The sequence below is a fragment of the Larus michahellis genome, chromosome 6 (genome assembly GCF_964199755.1).
Source record: "Larus michahellis chromosome 6, bLarMic1.1, whole genome shotgun sequence".
In the NCBI taxonomy this organism is placed as follows: Eukaryota; Metazoa; Chordata; class Aves; order Charadriiformes; family Laridae; genus Larus; species Larus michahellis.
The window spans coordinates 65,778,393-65,801,298 of NC_133901.1; the positions used below are offsets into that span (position 1 = coordinate 65,778,393).

Below are 22,906 nucleotides of genomic sequence, written 5' to 3' on the forward strand. Positions count from 1 at the left end.
GAATCAGTCAGACAACTAGGATTGCCCCTTCAGATTGCCACCATAGTCCTCTTGAAAATTTGGTATGGATGCTGTTGTCAGAAGATTGGAACCTTGATATTTTTAAACCGCAAGATCAACTAAAGTGTCTTACAAAGATTATTTTCACCTTCTGGTCTTCAGGTTTATATAGTGTTTTAAGTATCATCATACTTGCTAAACACACTGTACAAGAAGAGCTGCAGCAGGGACATATAGCACAGGCCTGGGGCAAGTTTACTAGGAAATGGAGAAAGGAGTTATGCGACCAAAGCCTCCATATGTTATGGTGCCTCCAACAGTACATGCTCCACTGAAGTCAAACCATCAGCACAGCACAGTTCCTTCTTCTAGTTCTGCCCACCAGCTTTGACATTATCTGCCACAGCTGGGATACACCCCTGATGGATGCAATCCTGATGGAAACTCAACAGTGCTTGCACTGTTCGATTTTTGACAACCTCAGCTGAACAACCCAAGTTCTGTATTACTATATGGCTGGAATGGCCAAACTGTTCCTTATCTGAAGTCTCCGTGTGCTTGAGCACATCCTAAAATAAGCACTGTGGTCTCACAGCCTGCCCTCACAGTCCTACACAGATTCAGACACCAGCACACACACATGGACACACACAATCTTCCGTGAGACCAGGGCCGAGAGCGAGCTGCCTGACTGCTTCTGAAATACACGACTGTGCCTCTGTATTTGATGTCACAGCTGGAAGAGCAAGAGACACAGCTGTCCTTTGCACTTCCAGGATCCTTATTACCGCAGTGAGTACACATCACTATATTCCTAGAGTGACCAACAAGTTATTGGAACAAATCAAGTATTGTAACGTAGGACACCAGCATGAGCTAGAGGACATTTGAAAGCACAGATTTGTTTTGGCTTGCAATTCCTCTCAACTTCCAGCAGTACATTGGTATTTGACTACTATTGAAAGTCATCTTCTAAGTGACAAGCTTCAAGTTGCACTGGGGATCTGGAGCAAAGCAGGAAACCCAACAAAAGCTTCCCATTTCTCAGGCTAGCACCTTGCTCATTGACACAGCTCCTCCTTGGCTCCTAGCACCCTTAGTCATCCTAAGCAGCAGCCTGGAGCCTAATTCCACAAGTCACTTGATGAGGCAGACTCCTTTTCAGCCCAGTGTCAGGATTTCAATATGCAGAAAGGACTATTCGCAGCTGAACAATACTTCGGAGCAGGAACAAGGATGGAAGAATACAGTGTAAATATGGAGGAATTTCTCTAGTATTTCTTTTCATTTTCATGAAGATAAGCTTTAAAAACTAGTGATTTCATAATACTGAATAGAAAGTCAGATTGCCCTCTTCCAAGACTTTTGCCTGAATACTGAAGGGAGATACCTAAGTCCTCTTTGATATCCAGAGGTCATCTTAAACTCCTACAAAACAGGAGTTTAGGATAAGAAAAAGCAGGCTGTAAACAAGTGTTATTTATGCAGCTATACTGATACTTAGTCAATATTAACGAATGTTTTCCTTAATAACATAGGAAACTAGGAATACATTGAAGTTTGCTTTCAAACCAGTAGCTGCATGCAAGAAACAAGTTCTACAAAATATGAGCAGCCAAAACAAAAAGAGCAGGGCAGAGTATTAAGAAATCTTGTCCCAGAAACTATATTCACGTGAAGTCTTTTAACAGCAGAGCAACACACCTCTTTCTTGGTTGTCTTTTTATTTTCTGACTTTGGAGAAAGTATCTGCTCCAAGCGTGCCGTACCAGCTGCTATATTTAATTTGAGAGAGGAAAAGCTTCAGGTAGTACATGTCCATATCTCTCCTGTTTTTATTCTACCTAGCTCTGGGAATTTGGAGCAATGAAGTGCTTTGGGCAGGATGAGGGGGCAGTGGAGATACAGAGCTGCTCCCATTTTACAGACAGGAATCTAATGGCCTCAAGCAAAGCTGAAGTTAGGAAACAAGGACTGGGCTCACATGGCAGAACTAGGGATTACTCTTGGTTCATTTAAACTTAATTAACCTGCAATTATGATTAACTCAGGGGAAAAAAATCTTTCCAAATTAAATACAAAAATATATTATTTCCTAAGTCTGTCCAAAGTTCTTATTATGTCAATATTAAAATTCATAAAGCAGCACTAAGTGGCCTGAAACATCTCTAACCTTGACAGTTTTTTTCAGGGGTAATAATAATCCGCAGCAAATGCAGGCCAACCAAAAACCACTTAACTAATTAGTAGTTGCAGTCACCGAGAAAACATGAATCAACACTGTTATTACAAGTGGCACATTTGAGTGGCATCTAATTATGACTTGATGAGCACGATACTTGCATTATCAACATTACTACTGCATCCCATCAGGGACTAAAAGCCGCTGATGGCATTGACTGCGAGAAACTCCCACTCAATGGTACTGCAGCACCCAACAATCTCCTTGGCAGGGGCACCCTCACTAAATGACATGTTAAGCGTAATTACTGGTAGACATTGTAAATAAACAGGATTGGAAGTGAAAATTGTACCAAGTGCATAAGACACAATCTGACACATTGGAAGTGGCAGCCTTAATTGAGAGTTTCTTTGACTGCTCAAGATCATTTCAACTGCATTTCTCGGAGGACAGTGATTATAACTGTGGAGACAGACGGCATAATGGTATCAGCACTGCTGACAGAGCAGTGAATTAAATTGTATCTGCTGTTGTGTGAAAGCCTTGATGAGAGGTACAGATCCTTAGTGGTCTTATCATTATAACACAATGGTCATGTTGTCATCAACCTTGCTGGCTCCAATTGAAAAGAAATGATTGTGTGTTGAAGCCTTCCCCCCCACCACCACCTTCTATCTCTTGTGCTCAATAGAACCAATTTTCAGAGAGCTATGAAATCACGCAATAGGGCCTAAAATGCAGCTGCTTGGCATACAAACGGGGCCCCATTAAACTGGAATCACACACAATATGTGTTTATGCCAGGAGAACAAATAGAAGCTGAGTACAGGCCAAGTTTATTCACAGACACAAAGCCGATGTAGCTCTTCATCAATATAATTGCCTTTTATATTGTCGTTTAAATAATGGGCTCTATTATTGCCTTAAAATCCTAATATTCCTGGCATTTTATCACTATGTTTACAAGGTATGTCCTTTAAAAATGTGAAAGGAAGATAAAAGAAACCTATAAAATTTTACAACATCAAATATTACTTCAAATTTTAAGTCTTAACTACTTGACATTTTCTGCCACGCTCTGGTATTCCTCGTATCATAACAAAAACAAAACAGGCTGCAGTTTTTTCCAGAGGAATTAGACTTCTTAGAGAACATTCCTGCCTCGCAGAACAGTTATCTAAGATCATTTTGAGCAGTAGATGATTCCCGTTGATTTTACATTATTTTCCATAATTGTATCATATGAGCAATTATAAAACAGAAGTGAGCAAATTCCTCTATTAACGGAGTCACACAAAAGTATAGATCATGTGATTTCCTTCTCCTGCATTAACTTCACCCACATTTCCGATGCTTCATCGTGCAGTTCACCGTACTGGCACAAACCAGACATAACAGACCACAATCCTATTGTAATTGTCTCTTCTAAGGAGCTATTCCACTAGGATACTTCCACTCCCATTAGATGTGCTTTGTTGCCTCCAGACACCGTGCAGTTTCAATAGAACCATTACCATAAAAGTGTAAAACTGAATATTGACATTCTCACAGCCCAGACAAGACAGAACTCGTTCCAAAAATTATCAAGAGACAGCAGTTCATCCTAAAAACCTTTATTGGTGTGTCTATGCTTAAAGTAGTTTTACTCCTTCTTCTTGAAAAAAATCACCATTATCATTACTATTATTAGCAATCTCAGCAATAGGGTCAAATCCCACTCAACCCAAGCATACATCATTTCAAAAGTCACTTGCAGAATCCAGGTGAGACAGACGCATTGGTACCACTGTATTTTCAGTACTTTGCACCTTAAGAATGGCTACCTGTGTCAGAGCATATAAATACTGTGACAGCTGTTAGCCTGACAACAGTCAAAGTCTCACCGGATTAGCTCCTTGAAACCAGGCTTTGAAAGAGAAACAGCAAGTGGACCCGAATCTCCACACTGTTAGCACTGCAGAGTACGCGGAGCGATGTTTGTAACCCTCTATACCAAAAAAATCCCACTATTGACTTACTTTTCTGAAACTCCTCCAGTTTTTTGACAGCCTCATCTCGTTCTTGCTTGATTTTGTCACACTGTAGGAGAAGAGAAAATAGAAATGAAACACTCATCCCAGTTATTTAATTAGCAGTCAGTCACAACATGCAAAACCAACAAAGATCAACTGCGGGCAGAATAACATACAGAAACCTATCAAAGCATTGTTTCTTTTTGCTCTCAGTCTTCTAAGACTGATAAAAACTATGCATAAAAAATTCATTACCCAGAGTATTTCCTAACCAAACTGGCAACTTGTACTTTATTTTAGGTTCCAATTCAGAGGTACTCTGAAAATATTTCAGAAGAGCCCATTATCCAAAACGGATATAAACAGTCACCCGTGTTCCACACAACAGTAAAAGCAGTATTTTGCATGTCAATAATACGCTTTAAGTCTACTGTCTTTAACACAAATAGGCTTGGAAAAGAGGCCTACATTTATATACTTACCATGTGCAAGGAAAACCTCAATGCCAATAAATAGGGACATGCTGCTCAGTTTCATAACACCATAAGCAAAGCTTCGGCCTTGAAGAGGGGAGGACATTCATTTTCACACTTTGAGGATTTCCCATCACCCAGGTTTTATTAATTTGGGGGTGAACACTAATACTACACAGGGCTGCAATCACTGATCTTATGATGGAAAGGTTTCTTCAAAGAGAAAGAATAAAACAGACATGAAAAAGACTTCTCTAAGAAAACCCCTTCTATGAGAAAATGAAAGAACTCAAAGAAATGAGTAAAGAGACACAGAGACACAGTCAGTGATTAACCACACTGAAAAACACATGACCTGGGGGGAAGTATGACTGGCACACAACGTGTCTCACACACACGGCGGACCAGACATCCTTCCTCACACACGGCTGTGTATGTTCACAGTAATAAATCAACGTAAGACCATGAGTTAACTTCGGGGAGAGATCTGAAGCGTGACTGAACTCCTTACAGTGTAACTGCAATGACGAGGATACCGGGCATTGGAACAGAACTGGGGAAAAAAAAACTGAAATGATTCTGCTCGATTTTCAGATTTTCCACATGAGGACCCACTTTGAGTTAGCTGGGAAAGGAGCCTGCTGTTAAGTAACAAGAAGAGGGAGAGCCCAAATCAAAAGCAGCCAAATTCAAGAGAGCCCTTCTATAAGCCCCGGAGGACCTTGGATGAGGCCCAAAGAAGGATCTGCTCTTGGGCAAGGAGAGGATGCCATCTTCTCAGGGGCAGCCTCCACACAGGCTTTGGAAGCCGCTGCTGATGGCTACCTGTGGGAACCAAAAGCAGCTGCACTCAACAAGCAATCTCCCTTCTAGTGGCACTGGAGTGATGAGGCAAGTGACAGTGGCTGAGTAGGGAGGACAGGTCAGTCACCAGCTGCTGTGAAACAAGGAAGAGCTGCAGAAGGTGCAAGATGTGCTGAGCAAGGGGCACCAGACGAGGACTCACCATTTCATCCGGACCTGTTAACAAAGAAGCTGTTTAGAGAATCTTGCACAGGAGAGGTGGGGAAGGGAAATCTGTGCATGGATCTTGCTGCCCTCCCTCTCAGTTTCCTCAGCAAAAGTTTGCCTTACCTTACTGGCAGAAGTCTAAGAACAGAAGGCAGAAAAGACGCAGAAAGAAAGTATTTCTGACTGTTCCTGCAGAGTACAGCTCCGCTGCAAAAAGGGGATCAGTGTGAGCTGCTGGCTCTTTGCGTTTTACAAGAGAGACACTGTAACCACACTGGCATACCTCACCCACGGATTTTTCTGCATGCTGCAAGCTTTCAGCCCACTGCACATTAAGCGAGCAAGCACTTTTAATGCTCAGTTTAAAAACCAGGAAGATTTGCATTTTAAGAATCTGATCTGTTGCCTGTGGAAGTCAACAAGACACTTTCCTACTGATGGAAACCTTGATGTAGAGGATGCGGTACACTCCCTATCCCAATGGCAGGACACACTCCTCCTGAAATCCTCCAGCAGCACGCTGTAAGGTGTAACAGCTTCCTCTGTGCAGGGAAAGGGGAAGTTAAATGACCTATTCCACTTCACCTTGAGTGCTATTTGCGGAGAGAGCTCCATTTGGACCACGGCAAGCTGACTATTCTCCTGATAGCTACGCCTGTTTCTCTGCACAATCAGGGTCTGTATGTTTGGGTCTCTGCAGAGCAATTCCTGCTCCCAGTTGCAGCTTTCTGAACATTTTCCTTTCGTTGTTACTGTGCTTCAGAATGAAAGAGCAGAAAGAATAGAAGACCGGGAGATTGTTGCCCTTGCTGAAATGATCAATGGAAAGCACTTTGCCTTTTGTCTTGCAATCAAACCCGTGCAAGGAGAGCTGTTACAAGTCCTACCAAAAAAAATAAAAATCTAGTTTATCTCCAAGTCAGCTAAGAATTAGAAGAAGTTGAGATTGACTTTAACTACTTGTACTGTTTCAAATTGGAAAGTTACGCAAACAAGATATTCATATAAAGCAATTAAGTTTCATAATAAAAAACATTGTCACCCCTTAAAATAAACTGACCTTACCTTTAAAATAGGAAAGTTGAAAAATATCAAAATTTAGAAGCGTTAGCTGCTCTCAAAAAGCTGCACAGAAGCCTTCAAAATTCACACTTTTCAAAGAAAGCAATTTGAGACATATACAGTAGAATCGTTAATTGGCAAGAATATCACTAATCCTAAATGTTAAAAGGCAAACACTACTATAAAACCTACTGCTCACTTTTCACATTCAAGTGCACGTAACTGTCAAGGAGAAACAGCTTTCAAGTACTTACTAAGTCTCCCCTTGTCAGTATTAACAGATAGCTCCATACTCAAGAGTACCCTCAAATGAAGAAGAAAAAAAAAAAAAAAAGTCGATAACTCTTGGATTGTTGGTCAATTTTCTGTTTTTAGCTTTATTTTGTTAAGAGTTCCAGCTTCTCTGAAGAGGAAAATAAGCAATTACACCATTTTATTTATTATATTTTTAATCTAATACTTATAGCACTCTTATTCCAATAAAAAAACAAAGGTAATAGATATATTCCCATTCCAGCCCTGAACTAGCTATAGGAGTCAACAATAATAGCTTGGCAATAAAAAGACATTGAAAATGTATTTTTAGAAACAAATTAACAGATCAGTTTCCAATATTAATTTTGTGAATAAACTCCCCAAAATTCTTCATCTTTGCAGGCGCAAGTTTAGGAGTTTTGCTGATCCCACTCAATTTCAGATTTTTGCCTTCTAAGTACACAAGATATGAGGCAATACTTGCATTTCTAGCACAGAGAACTGATATGCTGACTACTTACAGGTAAATCATGTGCATGTCAAAGACTGGTGTTCAAACCAAATGCTGCGTTCACAGTGAGGTGAACAGCAGTACGTGAACTTGGCCTGTACTTGCAGCTAGTACAACACCAGGATAGTACCATGCTGGCACGGGAACCTGACACTACAACGTGATGTCGGGAAGTCGATGCACCCAACCACCTGGAAGCCTGTGGATACACAGTCTCTGCACAGCCGCTCCCACCAGCCTAATGACTCTTTGCCGCTAATTCCAGGGAGGCCTAGGTTTCTTGTCTATTCTCTTCTAACAGGCTTCTTTTTTGCCAACTATTTTGCACATAAGCTTCTACTGACTTCAGTAAAGGGCCTTCAAAGGGCAAAAACAAGAAGGAGATTGTTCAGTCCAGATATTAAGATGCAAGGAGTTCACGTAGTAGCCATATAGTCAATTAAGCCATTGCTAAGCAACACAAGATACATTCTTTCCCATTTAAACAGATTGTGAAATTTATGCAGATACAATGCTTGTTCTAAAATTATGAGTTTGGTACAGTGCTCAAAAGTATCCTATGACATTTGCTATACTCTACTTACAGAAAGAATGAGCATGTCATCAAGGCAGAACACCTTCCAGTGACAAAACATATAATCCACTCTATACATGTGCTTTAACAGAGCAAACATCATGAATGATGTATCAGAGATACAGTATTACACCTACTGTTTTGGAAAGCTGTCTTGCCTTTTTTTTTTTTTTTATTCCCCTACTGGCAGCATGACAAAACACTGTCAAAACCAGTGTTCAGAGTCATTTCTGTCTGATTAGCAAGTACTCAAATATTTATTCATGATCTGACTGTGAATATGTCAGAACTGCACATTAAGTTATCTACATTCATGCGCAGCTGAACGCAAGTTCTCTGTTTTTTGGGGACTGGTATGCACGTTTAGTCAGCTACTTCAATTAAAAGGATGACCTAAGAGAATTAATCTGCCAATGTATTTTTGCTCCAGTTTTTGAAAGTATTTAGAAATACTGATAAAAAATATGCCTGCACCAATTTTGTCAGAGACCCCGCCAGAGGTCTCCAAATGGGCAGTTTAGCAAGGCAATGAGGAAGAGATGCTGCGGATCAAAGATCTTATATTTTGCTCATGAATTTTTATGGTTATTAGCGTCCTTTTAAGCAGCACTGCTTTAAATAAAGTAACCTATGTAAAAGTCAATTTATTTTCTAATCTTAAGAAAAAATACAGAACAAAGACCATAAATTTTCAACAATTAAAATTACATCTTATTTTAAGTTAGCTGCGTGTTATGCACCAAGTTACATCTTTCCACTATAAATTAAGATCATTTCTCCATGACACAGCTGATCTTTCAGAGCCATACAAACGTACTGGTGACTTAGAAAAAAAAAAAAAATCCACTGAGTGCACCAAAAGCACATACATGCAAACGCCTGTCTAACTCCTGTGTGGTACCTTCCACAAATAATCTGCAAATCTTTTTCTAAAGAAATTAATTCTCTCTTCTCTTCCTCCTATCGAGGCAATTATGTGACCACGATTGATACAGAGGAAGCCATGTGCTTACACCCATATTGACAGACGGTGGCAGAAATTGGAACAGAAGCCACCCACAACTTCCCAGACCCACAGGCAGAGACAGCCTGTGCTTCCTCCGATATCAGGTTTGATCCTGCAAAGCATAAACTAAGATACAAAGTTAAGAGAGACACTAACGAGCTCTCAGGATTACCCAGCCCTGCAATAAAACGAGGAATAGCTTCTTCCAGTATTGGCACCATAAGTAAACATAACCATGAACTCTGTATCAGTAGATTCTTTTTTTTTGTAGAAGAAATGCACTTAGGGCCTCACACTTAACCACTTGAGACCAAGCACTTAAACAATTAAGCAGGACTACTTACACAAGCACACCAATTTGCAGGATGGAGGTTCTTGGATGGAGAATACTTGCGTAACAACTGAAAATCCTCCAACCCTGAGCAAGTGCTTAACCAATTTGCCCGACTGGGGAAATAATCCGCATGTACTCAGGGCTGGAGGATTTTCAGTCGTTATGCAAGTATTCTGAAAAACATCCGCACCAGCCTTCAGAAGAAACACACAGGAGTGGCTAGAGACACACAGTTATAGGAAAGAAGTCTTCCGAGAGAGAGGAGCAAAGAAGAAAGAAGGACAGAACGCAAGAAACAACCTCAGAACATCTCATTTCAGCTCAATTTTGGCAACAAAACTTTTCACTGGAATTGCCTTTGAAGGAAAAAAATTTCTGAATAAAAATACAGCTCAAGAAAAGCCCCCTCATTCCTGCCTACCCTCCCCAACCTAAACAAAGCTTCATTGAAGAAAAAACAAAGCTCGCAGGACATGGGTCCAGGCCAAAGCTGGGGAGCCTGTTTTTCATGTGGTGGGCAGTCCCAGCATGGAACTCCTCACACATGATGGAAGCCAACAATCATCACGGGCTTGGGGGGGGATGGGACAAATTCAAGGAAGAGAGCTGTGGAGGGCAAAACACACTGAAACCACATGCAGCTGAGGAAGTCCCCAGGCTGCAAGTGGTATGGGGACTAGAAGAATACTCCATGGAAGTGGTATCCACACTCTTACACTCCTCCCTCTCTCTTGCTGTCAGAGACAGGATACTGGGCTAAATGGATTCTTGGTCTAATTCAGTTTCATTCTCTTTTGCTTCTGTGCACTAGCAACAGCAAAATTCCAAACAGCAAAAATAGAGGACAGACTTCCCAGGATATCTGAGGCTCTGGTGTAGGACTGCAGAACAGGAACGCAGCAACAAGCACAGTAAAAAAAGACAAGAAGTCAGTAGTTAGAAAAGAATGACAGACAATATGCTAGGCTCAGAGGAAACACACATAAACATTCCTGAAGCATGATATGAAGATAAGCTTCAAGTTTTCTTCAATAATAAGAAAGTAGTTAAGGACAAGGTCTTCCCAATACAGCCTTGAATTGCAACATCTCTAACAAGTGGACTAAAAGTGATCCTTCAGAAATGACTTTATGAAAAGCTAAATTAAACCTGGATGCCTTGGCAGCTCACAAGGATTTGAAAACTAACACATTTCTTGCATCTTCAGCTCACTAACACTAGAGAAAGGAGAATTTTCTGTTTACAATACAGTGTAGCACTGACCCCCCTGCCTTCCTCACTATCTAGAATTGATAAGAGGCTTTTACTGGCCACCGTTTCTTTTGGCAGATACCTGCTAAAAACCTTTTGCATGTTGATACAGATTTACGCAACACAACACTGCCATTGAATCTCTCTCAGAGTTCTCTGTTCCTGTCGGCTTCCTCACAGAAAGCAGGTGTGTTGACTGAACAATAGTCCTGGGTGGGAAGAGACATCTGACTGAATCTGCTTAATTTTACTACTAGAAAAACAGTTCATCACAATTACAATGAACAATCTAGAAAGTCGTCATTATTTTTTACTCCAGTATTGCTGAACATTAAAAACTGAAGCCTGCGGTAATGTATGAAGTTCAGCCCATACACTCAAAGCTTCTCCTCCAGTTGGACGGGCACACAGATTTCACAGAAGAATGCATGATTTGATGCTGCAAATCCGTTCTATGCTGCAGTACCATTCTGCAAGTTGAGATAAGACATCTTGCTCTCCTATGAAAAATTGGGTTGGGTTTTTTTCTGCAGGGGGTGGGGGAAGACTTCAAATACCTGTAGAAATCATATTCCTACATTACAAATTTTCATAAGGGCTGGGTGAGGGGAGTTGTTCTATTTTCTTTTCAGTAACTTCCACTGTGCAAATCAAGTTGTAATAAAACAAGGTTTAGATCAAAGAGAAACAAGTTTTCCTAAGAATATCTAAACACTTGAGTTGGTCTATGCTCACATTTTAATCATATGCAAACTGGCTATAGCAGCAATTGTTTAAAAAATATATAGATATCTATATTATAGCAGCTTTTCTGGAGTGGGACAGCTAGAATAGCTGCTGGGAGTTGCTTTCATTGCTCCTTAATACGTATGATGGGCCAATGCTAACGGTATGAGCTTCAACAAGGCCAAGTGCCAGGTCCTGCACTTGGGCCACAACAACCCCACACATCTCTACAGGCCTGGGGAAGTGTGGCTGGAGAGCTGCCTGGCAGAAAAGGACCTGGGGCTTCTAATTGACAAGCGGCTGAACATGAGCCAGCAGTGTGCCCAGGTGGCCAAGAGGGCCAACGGCATCCTGGCTTGTATTAGAAATAGTGTGACCAGCAGAAGTAGGGAGGTGATTGTCCCCCTGTACTCAACACTGGTGAGGCCACACCTTGAGTACTGTGTCCAGTTTGGGGCACCTCAATACGAGAGAGATATTGAGGTGCTGGAGTGAGTGCAGAGGAGGGCAACAAAGCTGGTGAAGGGCCTGGAGAATAAATCTTATGAGGAGCGATTGAAGGAGCTGGGACTGTTTAGTTTGAGGAAGAGGAGGCTGAGGGGAGACCTCATCGCTCTCTACAACTACTTGAAAGGACATTGTAGAGAGGCTGGTGCTGGTCTCTTCTCACAGGTAATTAGCGATAGAACAAGAGGGAATGGCTTCAAGCTGCAGCAGGGTAGGTTTAGAGTGGACATTAGGAAAAAATTCTTCACAGAAAGAGTGGTCAGACACTGGAATAGGCTGCCCAGGGAGGTGGTGGAGTCACCATCCCTGAATGTGTTTAACAGTCGTTTAGATGTGGTGTCAAGGGATATGGTGTAAGGGAGAACTTTGTAGAGTGGAGTTGATGGTTGGACTCGATGATCCCAAGGGTCTTTTCCAACTTAAATGATTCTATGATATAGGTACAAGTAGTACTTATTACTTGTAAGTAATCATCTGAGGTCACAAAAGCAGACAACAACCTGCCATAGCCAATAAGGTATTCTAATATTTAGCATTTTAGTATTAAAAAAATAATCAATAGATACAAACCTCTTCTTTTGTTTTCTTATTTTCTGCTCTAAGCTCTTCATATTCGCCGATAGCTAAATAAGAAAAAAAAAAAAAAAGAAAGAAAAAAGTTAATATTGTAGCACCTCCTTTACCGAAATTAGCACTCCATTTCATTCATTTTAAAGCTCTTCTGGCTATCTACACAGACTTCTTAAATAACACGGGTCATAAACTTCATTAATAGCTTATGGATGAACAGGATATCCTTTTAGAATTGAAGTAATTGGAAAGTGTCTGAAAAAGATGGTGGCTCCCAAAACAATCAATGCTTGATCAATGGAGAGTTAAACAATCTTATTGATTGAGTTCAAAAATTACAAGGTGAATGTACTGGCTTGCAGTCACCATTTTAAACCCACACTGGCTCAGGTTACAGATCAATGCTAGAAAGCGTAGTTAATGCAATACTGTTACACATATGTACCTCCAGAGTAGCTGAGCACCTATATTTATTTATTTATTCACATTTTCTTCCAACAGGAGTCCTATGAGAGATTTTTTTTCTTTAAACTTCACAGTGGAGACATGAAAACATTGTATGATTTACCCAAGATCACACAAGAACTCAGCTGTAGGGATCAGCAGGGAAGGGATCAACCTCCAGGATGCTGGAGGTTCATTGTTTCAAACCAGTAAATAATAAGCAGAAACAATCAATTAGCTACCAATTAAGCTTCCAGTTTACCGTGTATTTTTGTGGGCCCTTTTTAAACTTTTTATTTTACTACCTTAGGGATGCGCCATCGTTGCCCCAATTTCCCAATTCTGTTGTTCTTTCAGCGTGTCCCATATGGGCTGTTTGGCCTTTGAGACCATAGAAGTTTTATTGTCACTAGAAAAGCTAAATACACTTCCAAACATTAGAGAAACAAACCTTCCTAGAAAGGAACATTTTTCAGTCTTTAAGATGCATACTGCAAGAATAAAATGAGAGGGCTGCTGACATCACTCTACATCTTATTCCAGCCCCTCAGTATCTCCTCAGCTTTTTTGTTGTACCTAACAGAAACTACACTGGCACTGGAACAGCCTGCCCAGGGAGGTGGTTGAGTCACCATCCCTAGAGGTATTTAAGAAACGTGTAGATTTGGCACTTCAGGGCATGCTCTAGTGACAGAGATTGTAGAGGGGTTTTTTTGTGTGTATGGTTGGACTCGATCACCTCAAAGGTCCTTTCCAACCATGAAGACTCTATGATTCTATACAGTAGCATACAGGTGTTATTTGAAGCCAACTTAATTAAAATTGTATAAAGGGTATGAATATATAGTTTTCATGATAGCAGATATGCTGGAGTTTCATCTTAAACTTACCCATATCTGAAGACATGAACACGCAGAAACTGGCAGATGAGCCACGTAGCCCTTTCTAGCTTTAGATAGTTAAACTTTTTCAAACAAGAAGCTCTTACAAATAAAGTTACACTTCATGCTGTTGTGATGTCCCTCTTTTTCCCCCTCCCCAGAGTTTCAAGATCTGTTGAACTGAAAGCAATTAAACTCACTCCTGAACACTACATCCATGGCATCACTGTTCTGCTTGCCTTCAGCATGCCTATTACTCTCAGCAGCAGCACAGAAGTACCTCAGATGTAAAAAACTCAATTTATCCTAATTCCTTTTTTCTCCAAGATCACTTAATTTTAGAGATGCAGGACTGAGGTATGTTTAGTCTGGGATACAGACAGCAGCGTTAGCTCCTGGGCTGGTAACTCAAAACACAGGACTCCGCTTCCTCATGTGCCCAGACCAGCAATGAGGAAATGGCAAGACCCCGCAGACTAAATTACCCAGAAAGGGAAACTGAGGAACAGTACAAATTTCTTAGCCAGAATCTCAGTTTTGCTGTTATCAGCACATGTTGAAAAATTTTCAGGATTCTCAAAGAAAAAAAGTTAAATAAAACCACTGAAAAAGTCACAGGCCAAGTGCAAACTCACAGGAAATCTGATTAATTTAAACAGATGGGAAAAAATCATCACTTCTGCTCATCCAAGTGAAAAGGCAGATCTACAGAGCGGAACGAACAAAACCAGCTTTCTTAAAAATGTGACCTGCATCCCCATGCCAGTAAAACCACGGTCTCTCATCCATCGCTTTACTTTGTCCCCACTTCTTACCTACCCGAGACCCCTACCCACCTTCCATACTCAAGAAGCAGAAAAAAACAACAGGGAAAAAAAAAAACCACACTGATGCATTTGCTCTAAGAAAGGGCACTTAAAGTGAAACAAGATATTTCCTACACAGGAATGAAAAAGCTGTTAATTACTGTTCCACTTCTAAGTCAATTCCCTGTCCCCTTTAGGAAAACAGGGGAAGAGATTTCTAGCATCCAGATGCAAAAAAAGGAATGAAAACTGTACCAATGGACACAATTCAAGCTTCTTCATACTTGAAAACTGCTACTGTTTGCTCACCTTTAAGGCAAACTCATATTTGCTATTCAAGACTCTATAAATGACTGGAAAATGTAAATACAGATTTGCCCCACCCTTGACAGTTCTCCTCACAAGCTCCACGAACCAAGAACTCTGAATCATCAGCCCCAAAGGCATGAATACCAGAACAAGTTACCAAAAACGAAGCATATGAACTTACACAATGCTCCCACAATCCCCAGTAAGGGCTCACCTGTGTGACTGGAAATTAATCTGCCTGTTCAGGGTAGCCCTTCCCTCTTTTACTGCAGATGGTAAACCATGGCACATTCTTCGTGGAAGGCAAACTCAAAATCGTCAGGTACTCCATGCTGAACTCACACAGCAACTTTCTTCAGTGCCTTTTTACTGTGCCCACCCCAACTGTCGTTGCAAAACCATTAGTTCTTCCTTCAATACAGCTAATACAGAGTAAGGATCTGGTATCTTAAAATAAGATTGTTCTTCATGGATGGCAACATTTAAATGATGCTCCCATACAGATCCCATCATTCAGATTTTCCGGTATGGATTTATTAAACACTAAATCTAATGAAGAAGCTGCTAGTTTTATCAGGCATGGAAACAGAAATAATAATTTTAAAATGACTACACACATTTTATGCTGTACATCAGATTCTCTGCAAAAGCTGAAGATGACTTAGAAGTTATGAAGTGTGACTGGGAAGTTGGTTCTTTTTTTGAACATTAGATGGCGGACGTTATTGGGAAGTTTTTATACAAAGTTCTCAAGTGTTTTATGTACAATGAAGTTTTGAGGGCATCTCAAAAAAAGTCAAGAGTCTACATAACCTCCACTGACGTAACAGCACTAAATGGCATAAAGGTGACAATGATCTCTCTGCTCTAAAACTACCCTAGAACAATTAATACCAGCAGCGCTAGGCAACACTTTACACGTTCCAAATCTCATATAGATTACTGAGCCTTAAAACCTCTTTGGTACATTAAGAGGTGATATTATCACTCATTTATAGATTGACAAACCATAATGTGGACTTCCCTAAACCTTCTCTGAGAGACAGGACTATTTTTTCTCCTTACCCTATGAAGGCTCTACACACAATAGATACAACAATGGTACCCGAGCATCTCAAAACGTCTTGTATCTCACCTTGACTCAATCGTATTATGCTATATATAAATTACCCTAAAATAAAGATATCTCGTTCCAATAAATTAGTGGTGAATGAAACAAACAAGTGAAGATGCTTTACCAAAGGTGCTACCAAAACTCCAGAATTACACATAATTTTCTCACAGAATCAATATTGTAGCATACATAGATAGTACAATGCCTATGTTGTACTCATTAGACTCCAGTGATTCCTGAAGAACTGTAATAGACATGTATCAGAGACTTCTTGAGATATTGTCGCTGTCTGACACTAACTTAAGTTTATCCTTAATAGAATTATTCCTGTTATACAGCAGTATTATATAAACAATTTACCAAGATCCAAATCACATCTCTTTGCTTCAGGCTACCTTTATAGAGCCTGAAAGTGACACTACAACTTAATTTCAAGACTAAAGAAAGAGAAAAGCTGGAAAAAGGAGAGAAAAACATAGTATTTTGGGCTATGGCTCTTAATGCACTCAAAACATATTCCCAGCCCACCCTGCTCTTATTGTAAAGCACTCAAACCACAAAATAGCCAACACAAGTGAGCACAGCATGCTCCTTCGTAATGTGACCATGCTCATTCCCCAACTACTCACTCCTCGGCTCAGTTGGACAGAAGACCATCCTGTCAACGTGTATCAACACACTTTATCTGTATTAAATTAAGCAGGTAATTTTGTATACAGAAGCTCCTTTAATTATACCTTAGTCTTTTGATTTTTAGTTGTGAACCTGTGTCTCCTGAACCCGAATTTGCTAACAGAAGATATGTATTATCTAAATTAGATGTTTTATGTATTAGATACTTATTATGTCTAAAAAGCACTTACTAGTGAAACAAAGTCATAAGAGTAAAAGTATGTAATGACTATAATTCATAGTGAACAACAGAAATGACACCTTCATTTACACAGAGTGAGGTGGTGAGAATCTTCTTTTTATTAAAAAATTCATCAGCCTCTTCTCTAAAGGTGTGTATTAAAAATACCAATTTAAAAAAACAATCTTTAAAATGCTACATGCATATATTTTAGCATTTATACTGTAAACCAGGGTGGCCTTCAAGTACATTGAGAGCCCTTCCATGCCAAAACAACGAGTAATGCTACTTCAGCATTTCAACTGTACTTATTTAGTCAAAAAGCAAGCAGAGATGTCAAGGAAAGCAAGTGTCATTCCACTATTCTTCTAGACTATGGACCAGGCATGTCTTTACTGGCACAGGCAAGAGAAAGAGCAGAAGTCCTTAGCTCTGGATGAAACAAGCTAAACTAATGAAGTCATTTTTTTGTTGGTAGAAGTAAATTAATACTTTTTGCAGGTTCAGAGATATCGTTAGAGAAAGAATTACCCCTGACAGCAACACTGCACCAGAAGCTTTAACGGTAGCGCTGCCACCACCCTCCTCATCCCAGCATACCTGGAACAGGAGGAGTCAGGCCAAGTCTGTTGTACAAACCACCTCTCAAATAGCAAGAGTCTCTCTACAGGCAAAGCATGCACAAGACTGTCAAGAGTATCAACAAAAGTCAAAAGCGCTCAATTTTTCTCTTGTTCCCCGTTTTAGGCTCAAAGATCCCTTCTGCTAAACCCAGGCAATCTCTATTTCAACAGGATGCAGCAGCACCAGCCATGCACAAACTACTTCAAACTGATGGCTGGGTGGCATTTTTAACATCTCATGGGCTTCCATGATAGATAGATGGAGCTGAGGAATACGCCCTTATGGGCTTTTGTAAAGGTGAATGTATGTGATGGCATTATACCCGTTACTTTTCAACTCCAAATCTTGAGTCAGTCTCACAGCTTCCTGGAAACTGGACAGCAAAATTAAACACACCACAGACTGATAAAGCCTAACCATTAACCTCACACAAAAAGATTTGCCTTCACAAGTTTCTGAAAAACAGATGTGGTTCAACACAAGAAACTGAAGTGGGAAGCACTTTTAAACTCTAAAAAATGAAGAAAGCATTCAAGCAGGATGGGTTCTGCAGGGGAATAATGACTGCTGTGTATGAACACCAATATACACCAGTAGTTGGCGGGGGGGGAAGAAATCTACAGAGCAGATTATTACAGAGGGGAATGCAGCAGGCAACAAGATATCCTGCCCTAAACAATGAAATTCCTCTGGCCATAAAAATTACCCCTCTGCCACAAAGAAGAATAAATTTGGGAAACGACATTAAGAGCTTGTTAATAGCATAAATTTAGAAAGTATTGCTCTGAGATATTGCTGTCAGATTGGTAGTCTGTTCCTTAGAAGATATATGGTATTCCCTTATTCAAAGTTTCTAGCATTTTTTAATTATTTTTTTTTAAAGAGATCAAATAGAACTTAAAAAAAAGTCATACAGAGCCACAGTGCTTAGGACTAGAGACTGGAAATCATCACACTTCATAAAATCCAGCCAGCAAACACAGAGCAAGATAAAACCTTTAAAACTGGTGAAGAAAATCCAAGCGATATGAACATATTTAGTATATGTGTAGTTAACAGTAGTTGTCAAGCATAGTAATTGAGCAAAGTGACGAGAAATGTGTCTATCTTATGTAGTTTATAACTCCGGATGTTTTCGTTGCTGACTCCTGTTTTCAAGTGAACAAAGAAGTGACCAGAGGGGAAGATGACTCTGTCTTTAAGGGCAAAGTACCAGCAGTGCCAATAAAACCAGAGACAAACAAGGCAATCTTCCAGGCAGGTAACCAACTGCTGTTATGATGCAGCTGTTAGTCACTTTGCTACGTTTTCTCAGGTTCTACAACCAACCATTAATAACACAAGGTTTTCCGCCCACCTGGTTTGGTTTTGTTTCAATTTTAAGTCTTACCCATAGGAATTATAAGGGCCAGTTGAACAGAAATGTTCACTGCTGGAAATATCACTTAGAGTACAGCTAGCTAATACTAATATTTATAGCGGATCTGCTTTATCTAGTCAAGCCATTTCAGAAAGCTATTCACAGGATTAAAGTTCAAACAATACTTTTAAGTCCTAAATATCATCAAAACAGAGATCATGTTTCTTCATGATGCTCACCTTAAACTTGGTAATGGGAGCAAGCCAACAAACGATCAGTATCAGGTATCGGAGTGTAACACACAGGACTTGGAAAATTCAGTATGGGTGAAAGATAAGGGTATCTTGCACACAGACACCTTCAGTGTCCTTGTTGCCATTCAGAGCTCTGCCAAACAGCCAAGTGAATTTGCCCAGACACCAGTCAGTGTCACAGCTGCCACTGAGAATTGAGCGGGCAGCTATGAAACACCTGCCTCAGGTTCAATCTACTGACCTTGTTCAGGGAAAGTACAAGCAGCAGTTGAAACACGACAGCAATCGGCCACGTATGCTGCTGTTTGCCTTCCCCTCTACCTTTTGCATCACTTCTCGGTCAGTTTAGTTACCTGGTGGTAGGCAAGTTTCTCAAGACTGGAAAAACACACGCTTAAAGAGAAACCAAACAAGGGCTACTGAACCAATGTTCTCTGAAACCCTGCCAAATCAAAGGGTGTTTTTCAGAAATCTGACTACAGACCATAAAGTAATGGTAAATCTAAAGCCGGATGTCACTTCAAATGCTATAAAGATAGGACTCCTGAACCGTATGTACACTCATTACCCCAAATATTCAGAAACAGCAGATCCTTCCACCACAGCATTTACTTCCAAAGTAATACTGTTTATCTACACCTGGAAGCAGTAAAGAGGAAAAATAAGAGAATTTGTTTCTCCTCTTTCCATGCTGCTTCTGTTTAACAGAGCATCCTAAAATTGCTTGAGGAAAGTTGTTAGTATCTCAAATAGTTTTGGTTTGTTGTCATTAAGAATGGAGGGCAAACTATATATTCCACCTTATAGTATATAAAGAGGAAGCAAATTTACTTACCTACAGTGGCATTATTTAGGTCATTACTGTTAGGATAATTTTATGCATTTCATTACTTTTTCATCACTTGGGCTCTTCACTTTGTCTTGTCAGTTAACATAATTTAACCACAGTGTGCTACTATAATTTTGCATTGTTTTAAATGCAAAACAGTATATAGAAGAGTATTTTCAAAAGTTTTCCACTGGGTAACTTTTCACCCATAAAAAACAACTTTCTTGCCAGCCAGTGTATGACTTGATAGTCATACAATGACAAAAACATTTGTTAATGCCACAACAACGTACTAAAACTCCTACATTTGGGGATGAACATCCATCAAGAACAGTGCCTTACAGGACGGCGTCTGCCAAGTACAGTTTCTATTTCAACAGCTTAAGTGGATCTGGGACAGTCCGTCCTCAAGTTACAATATCTTTCCTTTGAACTAATTCCTGCAGTCCCATAAACTTTCATTAGACATTACAGGACACTCAGCCTACTAGAGCAGAAGACTTTCAGACACTGGAACTGAAGTCCCAATCTAACTAATTTCAAGAGGCTAGGATTTCTCTAAAGAATAACCCAAACTTGCCTTTTTTGCTACTGATTATAGTCATTTTAGCAACTGGCCTTTTGGCACAGACAACTCCTCTGGAGCCAACAGTACTGGAACAAGCAGTCAGTCAGCAAAAATCAGCTTTTTAGTCTTATTTTTTGGTCCTGTATTATCAAAATCCAGAGCTGCTAAGATTATAATGAATTTTACACCCATTGAAATCCCTGTAAGTCAGAATCTACCCAGTGCAGACAGTAATCATGAATTTACAATGCTGGGTGTACATGAACAATCAAAAATGAATTACTAAAGCAGGTCACAAATAGTTCACAAATATCCAGCTGCAATTTGGCTAAGAAAAGCTTCTGCTGTACAGCAAAGGTGACTGAGCATGTTTACGGTCAGAATGAATGACAGAAGAAGGGGTACTGATCACACCCCCGTAAATTTCACTCTTTTACACAACTTTGTCCAACAGGTCCTTTCCCGACAGCTCCTCCTGGGCTCCCGGGAGACCAGGAGAACACAGCTGTGAATTACAGCGTTTGGTACTCTGCACCTACGGTGCACAAAGCTGCGAGACTGGAGGCATGCCAGTCACTTGATGCACACTCACAAGCAGATGTCCACAATCCAATGGCTGGTAATGCTGGTTCTTCAAATGTTGCCTACCTGCTTAGCCAAGGTAGAAACTTTGCTGGACCAACGTGGCTGGGGCATAGAGCAACCAGGGAAGTTAAAAAATGGGCTGCCTTTTGAGCATCCAAGCTCTTTTCCATGGCCCCTCTTGCAGAAGATGAAATATTACAGTGTTTCAGTTTCTGAGCTAAACTATGCACTGGTGAAGTTGAACACAGAATCGTCTAGGTTGGAAGGGACCTTTAAGATCATCAAGTCAGACCATTAACCCAACACTGCCCAAACAAAGCCAAAGCATTGGACTTTCCTACAAAAGCCCCAAGAGTGACTCACACGGGAACCAAACCAACCCAGGACAAGTGCTTCCTTTCATTTACACTGGAACTATAAAGGCACTACAGAAACTTACGGCATATCAGGGCGAGCCCTGAGCTATCGGGGGGAAGTTTGCACGCTGCGGGAGAGCAGGGCAGAAGGTGTTCGACGGCCTGGGTTAGCGTCAGATCCCACCACACAGAGCAGTAGTCGGGACAGGATGGCCGGTTAGGTGCTCCACACAAAGCTCGGCCCGGCAGAGAGCCAGGGAGGCAGGTGGACTTTCACCCCTGGAGCCGGCCCAGCACCCGGGCTCACCAGAGCCACGGCGGCCCTCAGCCGGGCACCCGTCACCAGCACACTGAAGGGAAGGTCCAGGCTGACAGCGGCGACAGCCCATGTGCGGCGGCACCTCGGCCTCCCGCCCTCGCCTCAGCCCACCATCGCCCACCGCGATGCCCAAAGCATCTGTGGGGAGGCAGCCGGGACAGGGCTGGCACCCACAAGGGGAACAGACAAAACGTTTCACTCCCCTGATTTTTATTTTTTTTCTAACGCCTTTTTTTTTTTTTCTTCTCAGATAAAGGGGTCTAGGGACGAGAGGGGACCTGATCGGCGGGCAGGGGGACGCCCGGGCCGGGGGACGCCCAGGCCGCACCCGCCCGCTCACCCCCCCGGCGCAGGCCGCGCCCGCCCCGTCCCCCCGCACCGCCTCACGGCCCCCGCCGCCTCCCACCGCCCCGCCGCCCGCCCAGCCCGGGCCCGCGGCGGCGGAGCGGGGGGAGCCGCTCTCTCCCGGCGCCGGAGGCGCCGCCCGCCCCTACCTCGGTCCTTCAGGCTGGCGAGGAGCTCCAGCTGCTTCTCTTCGTCGGAGCTGTTCATCCTGCCCCGCCGCCGGCCAGCGGCTGCCCCGCTCCGCCTCACCTAGCACGGCTTCACCTGGCAGGGGGGCGGGCGGCGACGGCCGGAGCCCCGGGGCGCGGCGGGCGCGGCGAGCGGCCCGGCCCGCTCTGCACATGCCCAGACTCCCGCGGCGCCCCAGTGAGCATGTGCGGGGGTGCGGGCACGGCGGCACCTCGGCCCGCCGGCGGGCAACGGCGGGCGGGCCTGGGCAGCTCGCACACGGGCGGGCGCGGGGCTCCTGGACACCCCCCCAGGGCCTCGAGGGGCAGCTCTGGGTGTGAGCGAGGGGGTGGGAGGGGAAGAAGCCCCACCAGGCGCCCACCAGTCAGGGGAGACGTGTCCTCTTCTCCCCGTCATCGTGGTGGGCACGATGGCCCCCCTCACCCAGGCACCGACAGGCCCTGGAGGCCTTTCCCTACAGGCCCTGGGCAGGGGTCTCCCACAGGACAGCCGTGAGCCCTCCTGCTCGGCTTCCACCACGGCTGCGGGTGTTTTTAATTAGCCCTTTGCACGATTTGCCTAGGGCAGCTTTCCACTTGGGATTCTGGAGCAGGATC

At 42.2% G+C, this 22,906-nt stretch overlaps 1 protein-coding gene across 2 annotated transcripts in view; it reads right to left on the reverse strand.

Annotated features, from left to right (window-relative positions):
- Window positions 1-22,481, reverse strand: part of SHTN1 (shootin 1) — a 67,249-nt gene extending 44,768 nt beyond the window's left edge. The window contains exons 1-3 of one of the 2 annotated variants that reach the window (XM_074591339.1): window positions 22,271-22,481; window positions 12,475-12,527; window positions 4,201-4,261 (exon numbers count right to left, since the gene is read on the reverse strand). In XM_074591339.1, coding sequence (XP_074447440.1) covers window positions 4,201-4,261; window positions 12,475-12,527; window positions 22,271-22,328 — 172 coding nt within the window. In that variant the 5' untranslated portion in view covers window positions 22,329-22,481. The remainder of the gene's footprint in view (window positions 1-4,200; window positions 4,262-12,474; window positions 12,528-22,270) is intronic. The other variant, XM_074591340.1, reaches the window with a different exon arrangement.
- Between the last annotated feature and the right edge of the window lie 425 nt (window positions 22,482-22,906).